The 24,365-nt window shown below is 45.4% G+C and overlaps 3 protein-coding genes across 10 annotated transcripts in view; 2 read left to right on the top strand and 1 right to left on the bottom strand.

Annotated features, from left to right (window-relative positions):
• The window catches only part of TSC1 (TSC complex subunit 1), a 28,066-nt gene extending 20,277 nt beyond the window's left edge, over positions 1 to 7,789 (top strand). For 3 of the 4 annotated variants that reach the window (XM_069873248.1, XM_069873247.1, XM_069873251.1), the window contains 6 exons: positions 833 to 1,015; positions 1,375 to 1,485; positions 2,050 to 2,172; positions 3,184 to 3,371; positions 3,942 to 4,103; positions 4,763 to 7,789. In XM_069873248.1, coding sequence (XP_069729349.1) covers positions 833 to 1,015; positions 1,375 to 1,485; positions 2,050 to 2,172; positions 3,184 to 3,371; positions 3,942 to 4,103; positions 4,763 to 5,249 — 1,254 coding nt within the window. In that variant the 3' untranslated portion in view covers positions 5,250 to 7,789. The remainder of the gene's footprint in view (positions 1 to 832; positions 1,016 to 1,374; positions 1,486 to 2,049; positions 2,173 to 3,183; positions 3,372 to 3,941; positions 4,104 to 4,762) is intronic. The other variant, XM_069873250.1, reaches the window with a different exon arrangement.
• Positions 7,789 to 24,365, top strand: part of AK8 (adenylate kinase 8) — a 79,394-nt gene continuing 62,817 nt past the window's right edge. Inside the window, exons 1-3 of one of the 4 annotated variants that reach the window (XM_069873261.1) lie at positions 7,789 to 7,904; positions 8,906 to 9,079; positions 20,384 to 20,468. In XM_069873261.1, the coding sequence (XP_069729362.1) occupies positions 20,387 to 20,468 (82 nt within the window). In that variant the 5' untranslated portion in view covers positions 7,789 to 7,904; positions 8,906 to 9,079; positions 20,384 to 20,386. Of the gene's footprint in view, positions 7,905 to 8,905; positions 9,080 to 14,188; positions 14,986 to 16,840; positions 16,916 to 20,383; positions 20,469 to 24,365 lie in introns of those variants that run through there. The other 3 variants (XM_069873260.1, XM_069873264.1, XM_069873263.1) reach the window with 3 other exon arrangements.
• SPACA9 (sperm acrosome associated 9) lies at positions 10,309 to 15,178 on the bottom strand. Of its 2 annotated transcripts, XM_069873267.1 has the most exons (4): positions 14,966 to 15,178; positions 12,472 to 12,674; positions 11,795 to 11,942; positions 10,309 to 10,342 (listed from the first exon to the last, which is right to left on the bottom strand). In XM_069873267.1, the coding sequence occupies exons 1-4, from the start codon at positions 15,107 to 15,109 to the stop codon at positions 10,334 to 10,336; spliced, it is 504 nt and encodes a 167-aa protein (XP_069729368.1). In that variant the 5' UTR covers positions 15,110 to 15,178; the 3' UTR covers positions 10,309 to 10,333. The 2 variants fall into 2 exon arrangements, with proteins under 2 accessions (XP_069729368.1, XP_069729367.1); XM_069873266.1 differs by lacking the exon at positions 10,309 to 10,342 and having other exon boundaries at positions 11,544 to 11,942.

The raw sequence follows: 24,365 nt of genomic DNA, 5'->3' as shown, positions 1-24,365 counted from the left end.
GCCAGTATCTTTCAGTGCCACTCAATTAAGAATGAAGCCTCATTTCTCACCTTATTAAAGTCAGTGTTTGTGGAATGACTTGTGGACAACTTACGTGCACTGTGATTATTAAAACTAGTAGTTTCTATTTGACTGTAGGCAATTGAATCCGGGGATACCTGCCTGCTTGACACCTGCCAGCACTTACCTTTGGATAATATTAAAGGCTTCGCAGTTAGTGAAGTGTTTACTTAGTGCCTGGCTAGGCACCGTATTGCATTATTTGAAGACATATTGCCCTTTTTTCCACTCTTCAGTTGAAGAGTAATAGCAAAAACTTTGAAACCTCAAATGTTCCTTTTCAGATCTATGTGTTGCGTGACAAAATCAGAAGTTATAAGTGCATTGCAGGATGTGTCATTACAGATTCATTCTGTATTTATGTGTTACAGCTACTTCTATCTACAGTTTTATCTTTTGATAATTAAGCAGAAGAGCCAAAAATAGCTTTGTAAATAGGTTTTGGAAGGTGAACCGTAGCTGCAGCTGTGAAACCCAAGCCCCTGTTGAAAGTGTGAGGTGCAGCAGAGAGTCGGCTGTTGCTCATTGCGCCTTTGGATGTGACTTTGAGTTTTCACCCTGTCTGTTCTGTCACCATTTCATCTTTTTTTTCAGCCAGAAGCCAAACCAAACCCCAAAAGCCTTAAGAATATGCGCTATATAGAATGTTCTGTGAAAGTGTTGTGCCTGCATGCTATTAATTGATTACTTTACTTAGCTAGTGACTTCAGACAGATGTTCTAACTGATAAAGCAAGTGTCTTGTCTGATGCTTTGTATGGGGTTCTTAACAGAAAGATCAGCTGAAACTACAGGAAAAAGAAATCCAGGCCTTGAAACTGAGTCTGCAAAAAGAACAAGCGAGGTACCGCCAGTTTCAGCAGGAACACGAAAGTATAGTGGCTCAGCTTCACAGCCAGATCAGACAGCTGCAACATGACCGGGAGGAATTCTACAACCAGAGCCAGGAATTGCAGGTATGAAGCACAACACTGAACAGAATTATGTTATCTGCTTACTGTGGTTTTAAAAATAACCTTCCTAATAACATGGCATGAAATATCCAAGAGAAAGATGTATATCTCTATTAGAGATATTGTCCTAATTCAGAATAAGACAATCCATGATTGGGAATGCCTAACTTATTCATCATCCTTTTTATAGTTCTGTTTTGTCCTGTTTTTTTTCCAGTTTAGAAATAGGAAAATGCAGTTTATTAGCTGGTTTGGGGGCTTTCACCAGTAGTCAGTATAGCTTGATTTACAGTGCTGAGGGTTACAGCCATTGCTTATTAGCATTTCAGAATCCTGAGTGAGGTTTTTCTTTATTTGAACAGACCAAATTGGAAGACTGCCGGAATATGATTGCAGATCTGAGGTTAGAGTTAAAGAAGGCTAACAACAAGGTGTGTCACACTGAATTGCTTCTTAGCCAAGTTTCTCAAAAGGTAAGTCACTGTTCCTTGGGTTCCTTTACGTCTGTCTGTTTTGGTTTTTTCTGATAATTTTTATCAGATGCATTTTCTCTGTTGTTCTGAAATAAGCCTGTGCTTAGTTCCATATTATCTGATATAAATTGCGCAGAAACAACAAAGAGAAACCTATTTTGATGAAGAAACTTTAAACTCGGTTCAAAGGCATCTGAAAATTCCCATTTTTTCCACAGTAGTTGTTTGCGGATTGAGCAGTAGGAACTGATATTAAAGCTTTGCTAAGTCTTGGCATCTTAGAAATCTTATTGATGTCAGAAATTGAGATTGAATGGGCTTCTCGTGTAAGTGGAAACGCGGTTATGTTAAGGAAAGCAGTGCCACTATGGTCAAGTTCTGTCGGGACAGTCACCAGTTTACAAAAGCTAATTTATTTGACACATAATACCTGCAAAGCATTGGATTCTTGCCTTTGTCTCCCTCCTTTATAAAATGACCCTGAGCACACAGTGCCTGTCAACTATGACTCTCCTACCAAACTGTTCATTCCAATGTTTGATCCCGTTGAATTTCTTTTTAAAGCTTTCCAACAGTGAATCAGTGCAACAGCAGATGGAGTTCTTGAACAGGCAACTTCTGGTTCTTGGAGAGGTGAACGAGTTGTACCTGGAGCAGCTGCAGCACAAGCACACAGACACTACAAAGGTATGTTTGTGGAGGAGGCCTTTTGGGAAAGACGTCACTTGAGGTCATCGCCAAGCTGTTCTCAGCTTTGTGTTCAGAATGAAGGAAATGCTTCATAACTGGACAGATACTTTGTTTTGAAATTGCCTTTCAGGTATTGAATTCCACATATCCACATCGGATATTTTTGTGCACTGTCGGTCTTTGGAATCTCTTCAGGAGCTAAGACGGGGGTGGTAGGGCAAATCTGAAGTCAGTTTTCACCAGTTGATATAAATTCGTAGTAGTTTTTTATTGCCAAAGGCCAAGACTGTACCATGCTGTTAATGTAGTTGCCAGCAGACTATTGCTGGTAAGGTAACATTGGTCTCTTATGTTTGTGCAAGCGTGTAATGTAGAGTAGTATTGCCAGAAACTGTAGAAGGATCTTAACGAGGATTTTATGGGTTTTTGTGAGGTGCTGTTTTCAAACAAGGAGTCTCACTCTTCTCAGTCAGTTATTTTCCTATTAAGAGTTGGTATTAACTTTACTAAAAGTTCTGTGGTTCATATGGTTTTACTTCCTGACTTCAAAGCAGCCCTTTTTTAATTAGAAGCAAGTAAATTACACAACAATATAACTGTTTCTGCGTGAGAGCAAGTAATTAAAGAAGGTGAATAATAAGCCAAAAGGAAAAAAAAAAAAAGTCTCTTACTGATATTTAATGAAGGTCACGTTGCAAAAATGGGTTTAAAATAGGGTTTGTCTTTTCTTATCCAGTGTAAAACTGGCAAGTTTGCTTTGCTGAAAAGAGCTTTTCATAAGGAACATTATCGTGCTAATAATTTCCAGTGATGTATGGTTATTTTCACAGCAATTTAATAGTGTACGTTCTCAGAGTATCCAGTTTTCTAGATCTGTTTTTAGAAATGCTTCTTTTATTCCATCTTGCTTTAAAGTGTGCCTATTTGTAGCATCAGAAATATGTCTAAATATTAACAAAAATCACACGTTATCAAATTATACTTTAACAATGTGTTCTTTCCTTCGAGGAGGTTGAAATGTTGCACGCTGCTTTTCGGAAAGAACTGGAGAAGGCAAAATTGTGTGTTCAACAGCAAAGCCAAAGCCTTGAGGCTTCCCAGAAACGGATAGCTGAACTGGAATCACAGCTTGCTAAAAAGGACCATCTCTTCCTGGAGCAAAAAAAATACTTGGAAGATGTCAAAATCCAAGCAAGGTGGGGATTTCCTCTGTAAAATTTTAGCTGCTCACTACAGGAACGGCATTTGAGGGGCTGGATCATGTGCAAAGAATGGTAATGAAGCTGGAGAAGGGTCTGAAGCATAAGTCCTGTGATGAGCAGCTGAGGTGACTGGGGCTGTTTAGTCTGGAGACCTCATTGGTCGCCACAACTATCTGAAAGAATGTTATAGTGAGGTGATTGTCAGTCTCTTCTCCCAAGTAACAAGGGATGAGAGGAAATAGCCTCAAGTTGCACCAGAGGAGGTTTTCTTTGGATATTAGGAAATATTACTTCACCAAAATAATTGTCAAGCACTAGCAGAGGCTGCCCAGCGAAGTGGTGGAGTCACCATTGCTGGAGGTGTTTAAAAGCTATGTAGACATGATGCTTAGGGACATAGTTTAGTGGTGACTTGGCAGTGTTAGGTTTATGGTTGGACTTGATGATCTTGAAAGTCTTTTCTAACGTAAACAATTCTGTGGTTCTATGAGAGATGCACTGTCGTAGAATCACAGAATCTAGAGACACTGGGCCTAACGGTTTTGGGTTTCTTTTTCTGTTCAGAGGTCAGCTGCAAGCAGTAGAAAGTAGGTACAAGGCCCAGAAAAGAATCACACAGGCATTTGAGCTGGAGATCTTGGATCTGTTTGGACGACTAGAGAAGAGCAGCTTACTGAAAAAACTTGAAGATGAAAAAACAGAAGCAGCTGAAGCAGCAGAAGAAAGGTAAGGGTGATGACATAAAATATGTTGGACTCATGACCAGCTCCTTGGAAGTTGTGGAATTCCTAGCACGTGGATGCATTGTCTCAAAATTTCTGTTGCTCCCTTTTTTACAGACTGAGTCTGTTTCAGGACTGTTCACATTGCTGAGAGTCACTGGCAAAACTGAACTTGCTCATGCGGTACTTTTCAGATAGATGAACTGTGACTCAAAGTTTGAAAGAAACCTCCAGTTTGTCTCATAGACCAGGCTCCGTAATCTGCAAATGGTTACACTGTTGTTCAGTGGTTGTTCTACATCTGTCTCCCTAAAACAGCTCTGGCAGTGCTGTACTTCCCCTCAGATTATACCTTTGGCTGTCTACTACATTCTCTTATGGCATCAGGAGAACTTCTTGTGCTGCCAGCACATTGGTAGCAGTGACCGATGCTTGGGTTAGGTCAGAAGAGGCCTACAGTCCAAGGAAGGTGTGCAGATCTCTTCCTTTACTGTTACTGATCAGTGTCTAGTTTCGTTCTGCTTTGGGTTTGTTGTCAATTTGCAAATGCAGAAGCAGAAATGGGAAGTAATCAAATAGCCTGCCTTCCCCAGCATTTCCCTTTCCACTGTAAACAGTTGCTGCAGTTTTCTTGACACTGTGTCTTCTCTCTTTCCAAAACAGGCTGGATTGTGGCAATGAAGATACTATGGCCGGATACAATGAAGAAACAATTGGTAGAAATGGAGAGACCAAACCTCCCAGCACTCGAGTTAATAGTAGCAGTAAGGGTGGCAGCAACAGTGAGCTCTCCACCCCGGAAAAAAACCAGAACCAGAGGTTCAGCAGTCGCTGGGAGACATCCCTCTTGCTGGAGCCCTCATCTACTGTCCCACTGACTGTAGGTTCACTCCCCAGCTCCAAGAGCTTCCTTGGAATGAAGGCACGAGAATTATTTCGCAACAAGAGCGAGAGCCAGTGTGATGAGGAGGGTGTAACCATCAACAGGCTTTCAGATGCTCTAAAGAATGAACTATGTAAAGATCCAAGCATGGAGACGAAGGTCCCTCCGAGCCCTGATAACCTTAGCCTCTCGCCTAAGATCCAGGAAAGCAGTGTTGGACAGCTTCATATCATGGACTACAATGAAACTCATCATGACCACAGTTAAAAAGGAAGATAGTCAATCAGTGTTATTTTCATATTCTTGGCATAGAACAGGAGGCGTGAATGCAAGTTTAACTAAAAGCTTTTATGTTTCTTTGGTCTGAGCAGCTAGCTCATGCAGCGGAATAGGATTGATGTCCAGAAACGGAAGAAGGCTGCTGAATGAATGCAAAGTGGATTTGGGGGTCTGGAATTGATACGCCCAGCCTAACTTTTGCTTCTTTCTCAAATTCAGTCCTTAGCAGCGTGTACTAATTTGAAGGGACAACTGTTAGCATTTGCAAGTATTTTTTTCCTTTCTCCTGGTCCCTAGTGAGTGGCTGCGTTTATGAACTTGAGTGCAATATGAGGCCAAATTAACATTTGTGAGTCTACTATGAATACTTTGTATTTCCTTGCAAGCTTCCAGTTTAGAGCAGTTAATTGTGCTGCCTGTCTGGGTGACTTTGGTTGCTTTCATCCTGGAAAGAAACAGCACTAGAATTCCTAGTGCATTCATCTAAAGGTCTCTATTTTGCCTGTCCACCGTCCCACCTCCCTCAGAGCCCAGTCTTCATTAAGCTGGACTCTGACCGAATACGTAAATGTTTAAAGAACAGTGTACCTCTGCAAAACTATTCATTCACCCTAATTCATGATCATTGTTTTATATTGTCCTTAACATTTCCTGGAAAGTTATGTTTGAACAGACACTTAATAAGGAACTGGAGCTTGTAATGCAGAAGAGACCATGTATGCTGAAGACTCGTTAAAACACTAGCTTCTGATCTTCTTGGTATTTTAAGTGTTTGTCTGACAGACTGGTACTGACCTCAGACTGGTTCGTATGGGAAAGCAGTTTGGGTGGGAGAAGAGGGGAAAGGAAGCTTTACTCAAGTAGGGAGAGCATGCAGAATATGTATGTAGAATTGCAAGCTTATGAAGATTGATGGAAGAGCATTTGTTTCTCTAATCCTAGGCCACTGGTTTGAGTCCAGTAAATTGGCTTCAGTCTTCCTGGGAACATGTTTTCAGGCTTGACTTACAGAATATGGTTTCCTTTGAGTGCTGTTAAGCTCAGACTGCTGCACGTTTTTCAGCTCAGCAGTGTCAGTTTGGCTCTAGGTATCTACCCTTCACCCTCATCCCGTTTCCTTAGAAGATGAGGCTGGAGAGGAAGCCTGTTCAAACTGAGAATCAGAACTCCCTCTTGAAGCCTTTCTGCATTAATCATGTTTTAAGTCAATGATGAGCCTTCTGTGAAGGAGAATTGTGGGATCAAGGCTTGTCAGTGGTCAGACTCAATCTCCTTCATGGCAGAACAGAGCCTGCTGTTAGGAAGGCAGTGTGCTTCTTTTAAATGTTAGATATGTCTGGGTCCAGGCACGCTTAGACATATTGGGCTTCACAGTTACCCTGCATCACATGTGGCCTCTGTTCTTAAACCTTCTGTGGGTGACAGCTGCTGGTTAAGAATCATCTCACACGTAAGTCAAGTCCAAGTACACTTGCACTTGTAGTTCAAATCCCTTCTTAACCTGAATGGGAACAAGGCTCTGTGAAAGCGACTGGCAGTATGCTAACTTGCACCTGACAGTGCCTCCCATTTCTGCTTCCTCCATCACACCTAGGGTCGAAATACATTTCTGTCTGTCTAAATGATTCTCAGTGTCCTTTCGGTTGGTCGGTCCTAACTCTGAAAGTAAAGGTGAACTTCAGTGGTTTTGTCAAAGCTTGAATCTGCATGGAATAGAAAATAGAGAGTTGGTTGTAAGTGGCAGACTGGTTTTGTCGACATGTCTTAGACTCTAGTGGTAGCAAACGTGGTAGCGTATGTTTTGGTCAGATTTGGAGGTTTCCTGCCCCTTGCCCCACTGGATCCCAGCCCCAGGAGTGAACGGTTTGCACATCGCCCTTGAAGGGCCGGCTTGGCCGTTGGATGCCGTTGTGCTGGAGGAGTTCATTCACCAATCCTTCTGCTTCGCCCAGCCCGAAAAGGCGTCTGGTTTGTACGGTGACCTCACTTGTTCTAAGGAGAGGCGGTTTTTGTTGTCAGTTACATAAATGCCCTGGCGGTAATGCAAAAGCTCATTGATAAGGTGGCTTTTTTTCTTCTTTTAAAAAGGATTTTAGCACCGGGATAGTAACGGAAACCACTTTAGGTTTGTTTATGGACCACAGAGATTACGGAGGAACAAATTTAGCAATTTTTTTTTGTAAAAAAAGTCTAAAAATCATGGATCTGCTGTATGTAGTTAACTTGCAGTTGTTTGAAGGGGTCCCATCAGTGAAGTGGAAACAGATTTTTTTAACTGACTGCTTTTAGTTAAATCTAAAATTGCTGTCTTTGTCAAGTTAATCTGTTCCCTGCCTCGCTCTTTGTAAGCATGTTAAACAATCCACATTAAATGCCATAAATATGAAATACGAGGAAATGGTACAATCGTAAGCTAAAGAGAACTTAAACCAAAAGGAGGTTTTGCTGTCCTTATTAGAATGTTCTAAAATGTCAAGGCAGTTGCTTGTGTTTAACTGTGAACAAATAAAATGTACTGTTTTGCACTACTCTGTGTTAAATTCCCTGCAAGCCCACCTCTTTGGGACCAAGCTGTGCTGAGACAACATGCAGAAATGAGTTGAGTATCAAAACATCTTCCAAGATTGGCACAGTTGAGAGCAAGTTAGTGGTTCTGCCCCATTTTGCATGGGATTCTTCGCTAGAAACTCATTTTGCTGCATGGAGCCAAAGCCTTTTTTCTTCTCTGAAAAACAGACTCGGCGACAACATGCCAATGTAATCCGTAAATTAAGTGCAAACAATTCCGCGCTGTAAATCTGCGTATTAGCTTTCTGTATGGTATTGTTCGTGTAGTCTGGAGACTGCAGTGATTAGACAAATTAATAGCTGAAAATGTCACAGACTGTTGTTTGCAAAGCCAGGGATGCTTTCAGGAGCTGGCTGGCTCTGCCCTACCCACGTGCTGGTCAGCTCTGTACCTGGCTTGAGTCACTGTGCTCGCAGGAGCGGAGTTCCTCTAGCCAAGGGGGAACTTCAGGGAACCTGGCAGGTCAAAGCTATTTTCTTGGTTTGATTTTTGTTTTCTTCAGACTGGTGCTTTTACTGGGTTGGGGTTTTTTTTTGTTGGCCATAGTGTGTTTCTAAAGCAGTGAGCTGACTGAACAGGGTGGCAGTGATGGGGAGCAGACAATTGCTCTTCTGGAATTACAGCTACAGCCCCACAGCTGCCCTTGTCCTGGGAAAACAACCGGTGATACCACGCTGCTGGTTTCCTTGAGCATTACAAATGTTAAAAAGCCCCTTTAGATACTGGAGAGGGACAGCAGGAGTGTTGGAATTTAGCAAGAACTGTTTTTAAGAGCATTTGGCCCCTTGGATGCTAATGTGATGGTGCCTTTCCCAGGAAGGGTGGGGAGCTCTGGGCAATCACCAGGTCTGGGCTCCCCACCCTGCTCTGCCCTGCAAAGGCACCCTCACATGAGCTTACCCCACAGCTGGAGAGGGCAGAATCCCCTCCCCATTCTTTTAAGACCCCACCACCACCCCTGACACTCGATCCTAACCTCTTGGGGTCTGAGCTATACCTCTACACCTCATCCTCTTGACAACTGACATGGTGGATCCAGATGTTTAACATCCAGGATATTTTGGTCTGGTTACAGGTTGAGAGAAGCCTCCTTTGACCCTCAGCTGAATGAAGGGGAGCACAGAGGTAATTTACAGCCTACAGATGCCAGGATTCTGTTGAGATCTTCTCCATTACAGCCCGTATTTCTATTTCAGTCTTTGAAAGAAAAAGCAGTATTTATTTCCTGGACTACCTGACAGATCTCTCGGTGAGTCAGCTTGGTGCCCTGCCTGGTTTCTCTGTGCGTAGCTTGCAATTTTATGCTCACAGAGGCTAAAGTAAAACTTTATTGCACTTCTGTGCTTGGCATTTACATCCTGTTTATGTAAATTCTTCAAACAGCTTGATTTGTAGTAGAGAAAAACAATTCTTGCTGTATCTTTTTGTCTTTTGAAGTGTCCATCCACGCTGGAAGAGGAGAACTTGTATGGAAATTAAGTAATTTGTCTAGCTGATTTTGTGAGACTTAACTTTGCAGTCTTCCAACAGATTCTGGTCATGTCATTACCAAACCTCAGACTGCCAGTTTTCTGCACTTGTTTTTTTGCTCGTGTCTTAAAATTTTGGCTGTGAAAGACTGATTGAAAGGATAGAGCTAGGCTAGAAATGATTATTAAGTTTTGGGAACCATTTCTTCTGTGTATCACGACCTCGGTCAAGTAGGAAAGGACATGTGTGTTTGGGTTGAGAGGTGGTAGGCAGGGTTTGATGAGACTGTTCTGACAAGCAATTTGTGCTGTGCTGTGGAAGCTGGGTGGGAACTACAAACCAGAGGATAATTTTGGTCTCATCAGGGCCCGCGTGTTCAAATTTAAACCATATGACAGGGTGAGGAAGGTTGGAAATGAGATCTGGGAATAACATTTCTTGTGTCCGCAGCACTTGTCATCTTTTAGTCCACGTAGCATGTGGACTGAGAAACTTTCCAAGACAGCAGCTGTCATCGGACACTCGTATTTGCGACGTGAAACACAATAGGGCAGCTGTGAGCTACTTTGATTTTTCTGCCTGAAGCTGCCTCTGCAACAGCTCTCTCAAATAAAGCCCGAGAGGGTAACGGTCACATTCTGCTGGCTGTGGCCCCAGTAGTGCCTGGGAGCCTATGGGTGACTCTGGCAAAGCTTTGTTACCGTTTTGAGTTCACCAAGGTTCTGTTCAGTTGGATCATGATGTCTCCTAAAAATAGGCTTCTGCTCGAGCATGGACAGATGTATCGCGTTGCTATACAAATGGATAGGGGAAGGGGGGAAGGCGCAAAAAAGGTGGAATGCATGTGCTCCCGAAAATAATTCCTATTTCGTCTCCTCTGTATTAATTCTCCCTTCTTGTTTGGGCTGCTTGTTGCCAAGATCTGGTCATCTTAAGGCAAAAGCTTTCTTAAAATTTTAGCAAACTGAGCCAGGTATGCAAGGGGAAGTTGTTTATTCAGGAATGTCTTCCGGCAGGAAAAAATGAACAGGAGCTAATTTGCCTGTGGAAGGTGAAAGAGCAGTCAGATACAGGGAAGACACTGTGTTATTGAGATCTTAAGTTTGTAATTAACGGTGCTTGAATAAAAGCACCTCCAAAAATGCATATTGGCTCCAGAGAATGGGGAGAGCCTGGGACTGCACTGGCCTTCCCTGAGGCTGGACAGAAAGCTGTTTTCAGCACTGGTATAAAGTCACTGTGCTGGAATTGCAAAGTGCTGGTATAAAAGCAGCACGAGACTATTTCAAATACCTTGCAGCTTTAATGAACTAAGACACATTACATCCTTGAGAGCTAGGCAAGCTGAATTCTCATCTCAAAAAAGGGAAAGCAAGGATATTTTAACTTGCCTTTTGAAAAGAAATTATCTGAAAGTGGCCACAGCTTTCTTGGTCTCTCTGCTCCCACCAGATCCCCATGAATCACATTTACTACAAGTGCCTTTGTTAGCTTTGCAGAGCTTCAGGGAGGACAGGGGTGTGTTATTCAAGTTTGGATGTTGTCAGTACACCAAACTAAGTGCAAAATGAAGCTGGTTCTCCTTTACATCTCTAGGTCTGGTAGCAAAGGAGTCAAATGTATAAGGGAAGATGTTCTGAGTGGCATGTACTGGCCATGGTGTGAGAACCTGCAAGAAGGATGCAGCAGAGCACAGTGAGTACAGCTAAAGCACAGTGATGTGGAAGGGAGACATCATTAGTGGCCTGTAGGCTTTGATTCTTTTGTCCAAATAACCAGGCAATTTCAGTGGGCGTGAGGGAACTTGAGGGACAAGTCTAAATCTCAATCACACGTCTGAATCCATAAGAGGAGGGCTTTGCTGCTCTGCTTTATGTCCTTCAGAAGTGCAGGTTCTCCACATCTCTGGACTCGGTGAGCAAAAGGGTGGTTCTCAGAAAGAACTCTGAAAGTAAAATCCAGTTTCAAGTCGCTTCTCTGAGATTTGTATCTGAGAGCAGAACCTGATTGCTGCTGATGCTCTGCTGCTCTCAGCACGGTGCTGATCAAAGGACCACTTCTGTTGGGGTATGACTTTAAGGAGAAGAGTGGGACTACTAGTGTGGAGGAGAAATGCGTATCTGTCCAAGGCTAGCCAGCAGGGCTAGGTCTTCAGAAAGTGGACTCAGACAGCAAGGATCTCTAGTATTCATTTCACTGTCTTTAATCAGCCACCTAATTAAAGGCAACCAGCAGAAGATGCATGAGCTTGGATCTTTTAAAAGGCGTGTCTACCTGGTGGTTTCCAGGGACGTTTAAGTTTCCCACTGTAATATTCTGTGTCATTTAGGTTCTTCTTCTGGACACGCTTACTGCCCTGCGCTTGTACATTATGTTTCTTACTAACTGAGGTCTGAGCTTCAAGGCTCACAGGAGGTGGTGCTTGCAAAATAGCTGCCTCAGCTGGTGCATCCTGGGGTGCCCTCTTCACAGAGATGGCACTTCCACCACTCACATTATACAGGACGCTCCGTGACAGCTTCTCGGTGTGGTCTAGCCACTCCTTCATGTAGTCTAGAACGATGGGGATGAGGCTCACCACGCCTCCATAATGATGCTTTGCTTCGTGACAGCTCAGGTGATTCACAACGTCATGCGGGTACCTGTGGGACAGAAGAAAACAATTGGCAGAGTAGTCCCAGCAATGCAAGCCTGGTGAGCCCCTAGTGTCACCCTGAGACCCACCGTGAGCAGAAACACACAGACCACGGACACAACAAAAAGGCACAGATAAAGTCACATCTTGAGAAACTAGTCATGCCAAATACACCATCCTGGCTGGTGGTCTGGATCTAGAAGAGTTCAAGAGCACATACAGGCACTTGTCCAAGAGAAATTAGCTACTTGCAGAATAGGAGGGAGGAGGAGGTGCTACCCAAGCATTGCACTGTACTTCAGGATACCAACCTGCCTGTATTTTCCCTTCCATGCACCACTGAAATGATTGAATAAACCACCTCCCTTTTTGTGAGTGGAGGCTGGTAATGATTTCCTAACAGCTGGGACAGTAAACTGGGTAGCACCTTATCTCCTTGCTAAAGCCAGAAATTGGTGGAGAAGTTAAGTGGGAATACACATTCCTCTGATAGTCCCCCAGCATCGACAAAGCAACTACACTGATGAGAGACCTACTTAGCTCGGATGGCGCTCAGATCATTGCTGTGGCTAAGGAGCAGCTTGCATTTATCCAAAATACCAGCGGTTTTGCTGTCACTAGGACACACGGTTTCCAGCCTGTAGCAGAGCTGGCTTAGGTCATTGCAGATGTTTATGAACATGTTGAGGATACGCCGGTCTGTGGAGTTTTCACAGTGATGGTCCATGTAGGATTGTACCTGTATACAGGAAAAGACAGTCTCGTGCATGCTTAAATTAGATTTAACTAAAGCTGCGAAGTTCCTTGGATTAGTGATGAGGAGCTGCTTTCTCCCATGCCTCTGCAGGATGAGCCACTCTGGAAACTGCAATACTGTAGCGGGTAGCAGGAGATATTTGCTTGCTATCCATGGGGAGTTAAGAAGGCTGGGGTAAAATGGATCTGCTCGGAGCAGGGCATCCAGGCAGAGCAGGGCACTAGGTGAGGGCAGCGACCAAACAGGGAACTGTTTGGAGCAATGTATTTGTGTCTTCCATTCTTTGTGGTTCTTTATTTGGCATCACTGGATGTGACTGCAAACTAAGCCCATTTAACCAAAATCATCCTTACTGACCTGTTCTAGCACTGATGTTCCCTATTTGTTTTGAGCATTCTTATTACTCTTGTTACTCTTGCGTGCTGAAATGTTGTGCCAAGAGATTAAGTTACCTTCTCTAGAGAAATCACAGTCACTTCAGACATAAGTGGTCACAATATGAAACACTGAGCGCCTGGTTGGCAGCCAGAACTGAACTCCAACACCTTCAGTGCTTTCTGTAAGATTTCAAGACAAGACCAAAGTAGCCGTTCCAACATCGGAACAGTTCCTGCATACGGAAAAGCCGTGCTGTGTGCTTGGGAGAATTCTCAGCAGGTTTGTAAGAAAAATAACAAATAGCCCCAAAGGGTCCATTTCCACTACAGGTTCCTCCTTCCCCAATGTCTGCTGAGCGCTGTGGCAGGGTTTTATATTGCTGCTGTGAGCAGAAATAGTGCTAAAGAGAGCAGCATTTTAGTCTGGATAGGATAACAAGATGTCTGTCTGTTCACATCAACAGTGGAGAGTTAATGCTCCTGCATATAACCAGGATGGGGAGCAGGAGGACAGGACCAGGGGCTTTGTGAGGGCTGCCCAGCTCTGCCTTAGCTGCTGCTGAGCTCTGCTGCTGCTGGGCAGCAGGGCTGCTGCCAGGGGAGGTCAGGAAGAACCCCTACGCTGGGCTGGGGCTGTGACAACAGCCAGGAGCTGCAGTGCAGGGGCTCACTGGGTGATTTGAGTCTCTGGCTGAAGCAAGGACAGAGGAGCTTGTTGGATCACACCACCTGGGATTTGACTTCATACCCTACTCTCTGTAGAAGTCTTTAAGGAGCTGTTGCCATTGACTGACTGTGGTGTGCTCTTTGACCTTTCCACCTTACTGTGCTCTCCTCTTTTCTCAGAAGTGTCGTGACTCAACGCTCAAGATGCTACTACATACAGGTTTTGGAGGTTGGAAATGTGGCTGTGTTCAAGTACAATATCATTTTGTTCTATAGTGTCTATGTTTACATGCAGAGAAAGCTGGTAGTCAAGTCAGCTGTAGGCTGAGGACACACGCTTCTGCATTTGTGCTTTTATTCTTGTACCCTCCCCATGCTGATACAGGAGAATGAGAGTGAAGTAAAATGGATGCCTGGTTTTGTCCCCAGGGAAGTTTCTTTGCTAGACATTCAGTTCCTGCGTGAGACATCACCAGTTTTATGCTGCACCAACTGCAGAGTCAACCCGTAGAAGACAACCAGCTCACTTCTGTGTCCTCATCCCAATATAAGGTTGGCCTTCACTCTGGCTTTGGCATCCACCTGGGTTTTGTGCCTGGATTCTGCTGCCTCAAATCCACACTTCGAATTCTACTTATATTTTTCTTCCCCCTCTGCCTGCAGGTGGTCCAAGTTCTTCGCACTACTTAAAACATCCCATGTTATAAAAATTCCAAGATGATTCACTTACCAGCCCAGAAAACCCCAAGCTCACTTGGGACGTTCAGCCCTCAATCCATCATCCTACCTCTGTAACACAGCCATTATTTTTAATAAGCACTATAGAAAGATACGGCAGCACCAATACCGGGGGGAAGAAGCAAGCATGCTGGTTACTACAAGTTAAGGATTACAGATTCCATGTGTGGCTGGCGAGGGAGTGTTGGTTTGATTGTTTTCTTGTATTTCTGGCTATGCTTCAGCAGCAAAATGACGGTGTTAAACTAAACCATAAAGTGATGCTCAGCAATAAAATTCCTCTGTAAATGGGGAGCGCTAACAGAGGTTTTTCTCTCTCCTACTTAATCCTGTGCCACTCGTTTGCAGAGTTGTACACAAATGTTACTGGAGAGTTTTTGGGCATCTTCCCTTACTAAAAACATTTATTCATCTCTGAACTTAGACCTGAGTGTGTGACAACACTGGTCCCTGTTCCCATAGGCAAAGAACTTTGTGCCGAGTGCTCCGTACCTGGCTGATGCTCGTCACAGGTCTGATCATGTCGTGTGCCTTCTCTCGGGTGTGCTCCAGCGCTCTGATAAATGTAAACTGCTGCTGCGCAAAGAGCTTGTACTTCTGCTCCATGTTTCTCAGAGCCTCCTTTGCCTCATTCATGTTTGCCCTCTCCTGGATTTTGGGAAGAGAAAGGAAGCTACTGTTAAGGAATGATGCAATTCTACATATGTAACTCCGTCTTCCACCTGAGTTGGATTGTGTGGGTGAGTAGAAAACTTAAAAAGGAGGAAAAAGAAGAGAGGATGCATTGTGTCAAAGCTCTGCAGTCCCAGAGCCCCAAACAGTAAGTCAATGAGGTAGTAATGATGCTGCAAAAAGAGGCAGAGAACCCAGCGGGGAGCACTGACAATCAGATGCCATAAACCCTAGTGGGTCTATTGTAAACATAATGTGGCAATGCATCAAACCCCTCGCTGGGAAAGGGCCGGAGGGACAGCCGCCTGCTCTTACCCACCGTAAAACTATTGCCCAAGCGGCTGAAAGCTCCGACATTAAATGAAGGCAGCTCTGAGCAGGGATGGGAGAGGAGCTGGGGCCCTGCTTAACCCCCAGCTGGGGCAGGGGGGCCACCTCTCCCAGTGTTGCCCCTGCGCTCTGCAAGAAACCTCGCCTGCATCCCCCGCTCCCCCCAGCCCCCCAGCCCCCATTCCTGTTGCCCAGGGGGAAACGCGGGGGTCTCATCCTCCTCGGCTCCCTACCGGCAGCGGACGGGGGTCTGGGACAGGGGTCCAGGTGGGGACCCAGGCCTGGAGTCCACGAGTTGGGGTGGGGATTTGGGGTTAGCGATGGGGATCTAGGTGCTGGGTTCTGGGATGGGGGTCTAGGGTCTGGTGCTGGGGTGTGGGATGGGGATCCCAAGGCCGGTGCTGGGGTGTGGGTCAGGGATGGGGGGCAGGGTCCGGTTCTGGGGTCAGGGATGGGGGTCTAGGGTCCAGTGGTGGGGTCTGGGGTCAGGGATGGGGGTCTAGGGCCCAGTGGTGGGGTCTGGGGTCAGGGATGGGGGTCTAGGGTCCAGCGGTGGGGTCTGGGGTCAGGGATGGGGGTCTAGGGTCCAGCGGTGGGGTCTGGGGTCAGGGATAGGGGGCCAGGGTCCGGTTCTGGGGTCAGGGATGGGGGTCTGGGGTCCAGTGGTGGGGTCTGGGGTCAAGGAGGGGGGTCTAGGGTCCAGTGGTGGGGTCTGGGGTCAGGGATGGGGGTCTAGGGTCCAGCGGTGGGGTCTGGGGTCAGGGATGGGGGTCTAGGGTCCAGCGGTGGGGTCTGGGGTCAGGGATGGGGGTCTAGGGTCCAGCGGTGGGGTCTGGGATAGGGGGCCAGGGTCCGGTTCTGGGGTCAGGGATGGGGGTCTGGGGTCCAGTGGTGGGGTCTGGGGTCAAGGAGGGGGGTCTAGGAAGAGCAGAGGTCAGGGATGGGGGGCAGGGTCCGGTTCTGGGGTCAGGGATGGGGGTCTAGGGTCCAGCAGTGGGGTCTGGGGTCAGGGATGGGGGTCTAGGGTCCAGCGGTGGGGTCTGGGGTCAGGGATAGGGGGCCAGGGTCCGGTTCTGGGGTCAGGGATGGGGGTCTGAGGTCAGGGATGGGGGGCCAGGGTCCGGTTCTGGGGTCAGGGATGGGGGTCTGGGGTCCAGCGGTGGGGTCTGGGCTCAGGGATGGGGGGCCAGGGCCCGGTGCAGGCGGAGCTCCGGGGGTGTCGGTGGGAACCCGGGATGCGGGGCCTGCGGCCGCGGCCCCGCCACCTCCCGTCGCGCCGGTAACGGGCTGGGCCCCTCCCGGCGCGGTGACGCGGCCCTGGGCAAGGCGGCGGGGCCGGTTGCCGGGGAGGCCATGGCCGCTGCCCCCGCCCGGGCCGGGCCGCCGCCGCCTGCCCTGGGCGCCTACGCGGAGCGGCGGGGGCTGTTCCGGCTCCTGCAGGTGAACGGGGCCGGCGGCGCCGCGGGGCTCGGCCCGCCCCACCCCCACCCTCAGCCCCACCCCCGCGCCCCTCAGCCCCGGCCCCATCTCCCCCCATCCCCATCCTTCCCCCCAGTCACGATATCCTCCATCTCCCCCCAATCCTTCCCCCCCATCCTCATCCTTCCCCCCCTCATCCCCATCCTTCACCCCCCCATCCCCATCCTCCCCCCCACCCCCTCCATCCCCATATCCCCCATCATCATCTTCCCCTTATCCCTATTTCCATCTCCCCCATCCTTCCCCGTATCCTCATCTCCCCCTTATCCCTATTTCCATCTCCCCCATCCTTCCCCCTATCCTCATCTCCATCTCCCCCATTCTCATCCCCTCCATCCCCATCCTCCCCCCATCCTTCCCTCCACCCACCCTGCATCCCCATCTCCCCCATCCCTATGCCTGTCTCCATCTCCTCCATTCCCATCCCCTCCATTCCCATCCTCCCCCCATCCCCATCCTTCCCCTCATCTCCATCTCCCCCATTCCCATCCCCATCCTTCCCCTCATCTCCATCTCCCCCATTCCCATTCTCCCCCCATCCCCTCCATTCCCATCCCCATCCTTCCTCTCATCTCCATCTCCCCCATTCCCATCCCCATCCTCCCCTCCATCCCCATCCTTTCCTCCACCCTCCCTGCATCCCCTCCATCCCCTGCATCCCCATCCCTATGCCTGTCTCCATCTCCTCCATTCCCATCCCCTCCATCCCCATCCTCTCCCCATCCCCATCCTTCCCCTCACCTCCATCTCCCCCATTCCCATCCCCATCCTTCCCCTCATCTCCATCTCCTCCATCCCCATCCTCCCTCCATCCCCATCCTTCCCCTCATCTCCATCTCCCCCATCCCCTCCATCCCCATCCTCCCCCCATCCCCATCCTTCCCTCCACCCTCCCCGCATCCCCTCCACCCCTCCATCCCCACTCCCCCCCATCCCTATGCCCATCTCCATCTCCTCCATTCCCATCCCCTCCATCCCCATTTCTCCCAATCCCCATCTCCATCCCCACCCCTTCACCCCCGTTCGCAGCCCGGAGGGACACCCAGGACACCCCCCACCCCCGGGGGGGGCTCACTCGGGGGACACCGTGGCGACCAACCTCCTTCCCCCCATCTGGGCTGGGGCTGGGCTCGTGTGGGACCCCGGGGGCGGGGGCTCCTGTCCGAAGGAGCGAGCAGCGGGGTGTAATTACCTAATTAACGTATTGCAATAACAGCCTGGCTGCTGCTGGTGTTTATAGGGGCTGCTTCCAAGCGAGGGAGGGGGGCTGGAACTGGAGGAGCTTTAAAGTCCCTTCCAACCCCTTCTGGGACTCTGTGAAAGTGGCAGCTTGGAGGAGAAAAGTCTTGGGTCAATGAAAAGAGGAGGAGGAGGAAGAAGAAGAAGCAACAAACTAAGGTGCAGAATTTGGCTGCACCTGAGGCAGAGGCTGGCCAGGTGATATTGCAGCTGCTTTACTGGCCTCATCCCCTTAAAACTGTGCGTTCCTGCTGCTATGGGGGGAGGCACGTTGAAAATAAAGGAAAAAAAGAAGTTGCAATTTCAGTAAATAGCAGGTTTGGTTTCCCTGCGTTAGTAGAGGGTACGTTTGGTTCTGTGAGTTTGGGAAAAGCCTTTCTTGGGAGCCCAGGGAGGGTCATGCTGAATATTCTGGTGCTGTTCTGTCCCCTGTGAACTCTCCTTTCGACTCAGATTCGTATCTCACAAGGCCTTTTTACTTCGTTAACTCCCACTAGAAAACACAAAAATGGTGATTTTTCTTTCCTTTTTTTTTTCTCCTCCTTTTTTTCCCCATCCCATATAACTTCAAGGCCATTTAGTCTGACCGCAGTGGCATAATATTCCTGGGGTTTTGATGGCAACGCTGCGTTTGGTGCTCCACGAGGCATCGACTGCAGCTGCAGGACTTGATATTGCACAAAATGCTTATGGGATTTACTCGCTGTTGTTTTCTAGTGCTGCTTCAGTTGTGTTGTAGCAACGTAATGGTGCAAACCCAGCTTGAAGTTATTGTTCTAGGTGTAAACATTCATCACACCCAAAATGTGAAACCTAAAGCCTCAGATCCAAACCGTGAGCCTCCCCTAGATATTAACAAAGCTGCTCGTGTACAATTAAACCGAGTAAAATTAAGTGTGTGTGTAAATGCTGATTTAGGCACAAAATAGTGGAAGTAACACTATCACCCAGAACAATTTTGAATTGTATTAAGACCAGATTTTCTAGGTTTGTTATTTTTAAAGCTGCTGGTAATTGTAAATTCCGATTTCTTAGTTTAAATAAACGTTCCTGGAGAGTAGCAGTTTTTTAAATTAACTTTCAGTTAAAATACAAGTTTCACACTTTATGCTGTATTCTACCCAGCCCTTGAAGCATCAAAACTTGCACGTGAAACAGTTTGTAAACAAAATTTGATGATGTTTTACTTATTCTAATGAACTGGATGAAGCAGAAATGGAAAACAAGCTGCTCCAAGAAAAGGCAATCAATTGGTTAGAGTATAACATTTTATGGAATATACGGACCTTATGGAATTTACTTGCAAATATTAGCGTTAAGCCTCATTTTTAGGAAAAAAGAGTTAGAAAAAGACTTCCCATTTCAGTGTAAGCATTTTGGTAGGTAAGCTAAGCGCGAACAGTGGTTGCTATTTGATGTTTAGATTTAATTGCAGAATTCTTGGCTGTGCTGCAGCGTCGTGCAGAAAATCTCTGGAGCTGTGTGTCTCGGTGTTATTCCTTTCTCTGCCTGCAACGCTGCGCTCCTCGCTGCCGCCAGTGCAAGATCCCAACTGGTGAAGCCAGGCCCTGTATCAGCTCAAACATTTAATAGGAAAACGGGATCCAAATCAGGCACTCCAGGAAACGCTTTAAGGCTTCTTCCCCCCCTCATCCCTCCTTATTTTTCACATAGGAGGAAAAGTGGTGCGATTATAGCAGTGAGAAGTGCTGCGTTTGTAGCTTTGGTTGCTGTTGGGGTTTTGTTTTCTGCAAGTCTTGTCTGTTCTGTAGTCCCCGAGGCTCATCGGAAACTTGTGGGGATGTGCTTGAGGAGGAGGTTTAGCTTGCCCTGCAGATACTCATTTAATTTGACTCTCTTTTCAAAACTCCTTGTATGGTTTTTATGACTCAACCATTTATCCACCCCAGACTGCTCAAGCCAAACCTTTCTGGTGTCCATATGTATCATAAAGAGGTTAAAGAAAATAGGTGTTTTTTTCATATTGGCAGTTTTCTGACAGTGCTTTAGTTTTTCAGTCTCTAAAACAGGTTTCATAATCTCAATTTTATCTGTGAAAGAAGCCTCAAGAAAATGAACAAGCATTTATAAACTCTTTAAGATCATTTTAACAGTACTGTAAAAAAATCCAATATATATTGACTGCGTAGCTATGTTAAATTTTTCTCTCTTTGTCCTATTTATTTCCAGAACATGCTTGAAGAGCTGTTAATTCATAAGCCTGATGATCCCATTCAGTTTATGATAGACCATTTAAAGCAAAACAATGATGATGGTAAGTGAAAACTGAGACACCGTAAACATTTCAATCGCTTATTTGTAAACAGCAGTTCGAAAGCTGCGCTGCAGTGTTGGCAAATGATGGATAGAACTTTTCAAACTGTGCCTTGGGGTGCGGGGGGAGAAGAAAAAGGCGAGCGTTTTGGAATAGTTGTAGGTAAGAAGCTTTTAATTTCTTTTTTTAGTGGGTAATCTAATAAAAAATGCACTTTAACAGTTATAACAATGAAACCCTCTAAGGGAATAACAAAGAGTTCTAGTGTATCAATTATTAATGCGTTCTGTGCCCCATCTGATATTTCCTGTTGTCTTTAAGCTCGCTAATTACTCCTTTTGTCAGGTGTAAATTTGGTTTCCTATTCTACCTGGGCTGGCAGATTCTCTGTGTTTTTGATTAGTTCGTTACTAGCTGCTGTTAATGAGTTCCACTGCTCAGTGGCATCTCCGGTGCAGGAGCGGGGAGCGCGCCTCCTTGTACGTATAACAAAACCCAGTGAATTGAATAGGAAGTCTGTATTCTGCCCAATAAAAGCTTGTACACTCCATCAAATTATTTGATTTACAAACTGTTCACCCTTAGGCAGATTGTATTTGGATATGCGCAACTGAACTATAATTTCTGTTCTGCATGAGCTGTCAGGGGTAGCTGGTGTCACGTTGCTTTGATGTTTCTTTAAAACCACAGTAAACCAATATGAAAGTTCTGCTGCGGTGTCAGTGGAATCATTATCACCGGAGGTGCCGTGAGCTCTTAGTGGGGGTGATCAGGTGGATGTTGATTGAAACGCTGCTAAATATCAAGTTAAAAAACCCCATCAAATCCAGCAAATTGTGCCCAGCCCTTCCTCGTGCGGGCAGCGCGAGCGATCAATCTGTTTTATAGACCTGTGGAAAATACGCGGAAGAATTTAATGCAGATACATCGAATGCTGATAGAATTGCTTCACGTTTGTCCTCCCGCTCCACAGTGTTGTCTGAACAGAGTTAGGCAGGTTTCCATTTCATGACTTCAGTACTTCGAAGCGAAAGATAGAACCACAGCAGCTGTTTGTCAAAGGGAGAACGCCGTCTGCTTTTGGTCTGGCAAAACCTATTAAGAAAGAGAAGGCACTCCAATTAAAATTAAAGCTTAAGTGTTGTTTTAAGAATAAATTATATGGAAAATAATGTAACAGAAATCTGTAACAGAGTTGATTTTACTTTTTGATCATGGTGGAAGGTGCTGACTATTTAGAAGGAAAAAAAAAACCTTATTAGAGCCATCAGTAAAGTGATGAATTTTCATGATCTTGCCTTGCTAGACAGTTTTAGCCCTAGAGGAAATTTCAAACAGAGATGTGTGGAAAAGAAGCATTGCATCTATCCCAGGTGTGAAGTTAGAAAAGCTTTTTAATTAATAATGGGATCTAAAGCACTCTTAAAAACATAAACAAGCCTAATGATGATTATAGCTTACAACTGGCTCAAAAATCTCGTAGGTCAGATGTGTGGCAAAGTGTTTGTGCTGAAGACATTTGTGCTATTGTTCCTTCACGTGCTCCTAGAAACCTCTAAGAACCATCTGAAGACATAAATCTTGCATATACAAAGATGCTCATTTTCCATGTTATATCGTGGTTTGTGCTAATATAAAAAGCTTTCAGGATCCACGGGGCATTCCTGCGAGTTCTTCCTTTGCAGTCAAACCTCTGAAGGAATGTAAAGAAGTTCTGCAAGTGTGTTCATCGTGTACTATGTGCTTTTCTTGTTTGACAAAGGATTTCTCTTACAAGTTAAGCAAATTTTCTCACGTTAATATTAATCATAGAATCTTTTGGACTTAAATGGAACTGTGAGTCCAGGTATTCTTTTGTGTCATTCCAGGCTTCATTTTGTTATTACTAAAATCATTGTTGAATGTTAAAACTCACCTTACTCAGAGGAGTAAATCCTGTAACGTCTCATCAAGACTAAACAGGGAATAAAATATGATTTGTTGCTGAGGAAAGAGGCATTCTCTAGATTTTCCTGACTTCGTTCTGCTGCTGGTTCAGACCTCTAGTATTAAATACTGATTATTTGCTGATTGGAGGAGGTTAAACATTACATACGTTGGTGTCCTGGTTGTGCCCCGGTGTCATATGTTTAGGGAAAATGCTTTAGAGGAGTCTTACAAGCGTGCAAATGAGTAAATCAGTGAATTACACTGCCCCATCTGCCGCCAGCCACTAAGCAGAGGGAAAACCAGATTTAGTACAAAGTGAGCATTTACAGTAGCCCTGGGCAATATTAAAGCATGATATGGTGTATATAATGGTATGTTTCGTTTTTTATCAAACGTTTGTCCAAGAAAGCTGTGTATTAAAGCTTCAATACCTAAGGGTTTTCTTGTGAATTTTAAATCATGCTCCTAGTTAAACCTCAAAAGGATCTGTGGATGGAAAGGTTTTTTGATTTTCTTTGAAGTGGTTTGAAGAAGTTGATTAGTGTTGGCACCCGAGCACTCTTTTATGACGCTGTTTATAAATAATTCCTAAGTACCGGGCTGGAGTTTCAAGGTGTTAGATTAAAAAAAAAAACCCTAGGATTTAATCACATTACATTTGAAAGAAATTAGGTGATAAAAACAGCTGATGTAACCTTTTAAAGTATTTTTCTACATTGTGTACTAGTTCTGTTGCACTTGCAAGAACCAATAAGGGGGGGAGTTTTTCTTAAACCTTCCAAGTCAGATAACTTTGTAAAGATGAATCTGTAATTTGGGTTTCATGTATGTTTAAAAATTGCACCTGCCCAATAACTGTTAAATGCGTAGAAGGCCTCATAAAAATACATCTCACATCCTTCCCCGAGTGCTGCCACCAGGCTCTGTATCTCCCCTGGTTATCGAGAGCTGAAGAGGGTTTGGGTGAGTAGATCCCTCCTTTGTTTTGACCCCTCTTACTCCTAGTAAATACTCATCAGGCTGTTTTCTATATGGTCTGGTTTGGTTTGTTTTTTTCCCCTGAGGTATAGGGGGAAAAAAACATCAAAGATATTAATATAAAACGACAGGCCAAGGGACTGCAGCCCAAGGTGTGTTCATGGAAATGTCTCAAATACTTTCTGAAGAGCCACCCCGTTTTCCCTTGTTTGTCTTGCCTTTAATTCATTTCCAAAGAAGCTTCTAACGGTGATCCCCATTGTGTTGTCTGTATGCGTTAGATTAAGAATTCCTCAGAACTGGGATGCATTTTCCCCACCTTGCCCCCTCAGGGAAAGGAGAGGGACATGCAGGAGAGAAACACGAGATATAAAGATGAAGAAATTACTTTTAATGATGACTAGAAAAATTGAAGGTAGCTGTCAAAAAAGGGTAAAGAGAGTGCTTGATTCTGTGATACCTAAATCTTCTCTGAACTCTGACACAATCTTTTTAGATGAAACTATAAAGTGAAATTGCATATTTTTGTCATGAGAGCCAAAAGCTTTACCAAAGTAAAAAGTATTTTTCCTATCGTGCTGTGTGAGAGAAATCAGAGAAGAGATGATCTCAAGAAGTTGGACTCGATGATCCAGTGGGTCCTTTCCAACCTAGTGATTCTATGATTCTATGAAGTCCCATCAAATTCCAACCATTCTTTGATTATGACAGTAGTCACATTTAAGTAGTCTTGTCCTGCAAGTACAAGCTAAAACATTTTTCATTACAAAATGTGTTGTTTAAATAAATGATCTGGGAATAGAAGCCAAACTTGGATGAGGAAATGTTCATATCTTATGCTCTGGTTTGTCCACTAAACTATCCCTGTGCTTAAATTGATTAATATGTATATATATATATATGTGTGTGTGTGTGTATATATATATAAAAAAGTATGCTTAAGTGGCATTTAGTCAGATTATTACTATCATTGACCATGGAGGATAAAGG

This window comes from Phaenicophaeus curvirostris, chromosome 20, assembly GCF_032191515.1.
Source record: "Phaenicophaeus curvirostris isolate KB17595 chromosome 20, BPBGC_Pcur_1.0, whole genome shotgun sequence".
NCBI classification, from domain to species: Eukaryota; Metazoa; Chordata; class Aves; order Cuculiformes; family Cuculidae; genus Phaenicophaeus; species Phaenicophaeus curvirostris.
The sequence above is the reverse complement of the archived record's forward strand: the minus strand, read 5'-3'. Positions and strand labels throughout refer to the sequence as shown.

Coding starts and splice junctions, on each gene's coding strand:
- SPACA9 (XM_069873266.1), bottom strand. CDS start 15,109: ATGAATGAGGCAAAGGAGGCTCTGAGAAACATGGAGCAGAAGTACAAG. Junction 12,675..14,965: donor CTGTGACGAGCATCAGCCAG/GTACGGAGCACT, acceptor TCCTGTATACAG/GTACAATCCTACATGGACCA. Junction 11,943..12,471: donor CTGAGCGCCATCCGAGCTAA/GTAGGTCTCTCA, acceptor TCTGTCCCACAG/GTACCCGCATGACGTTGTGA.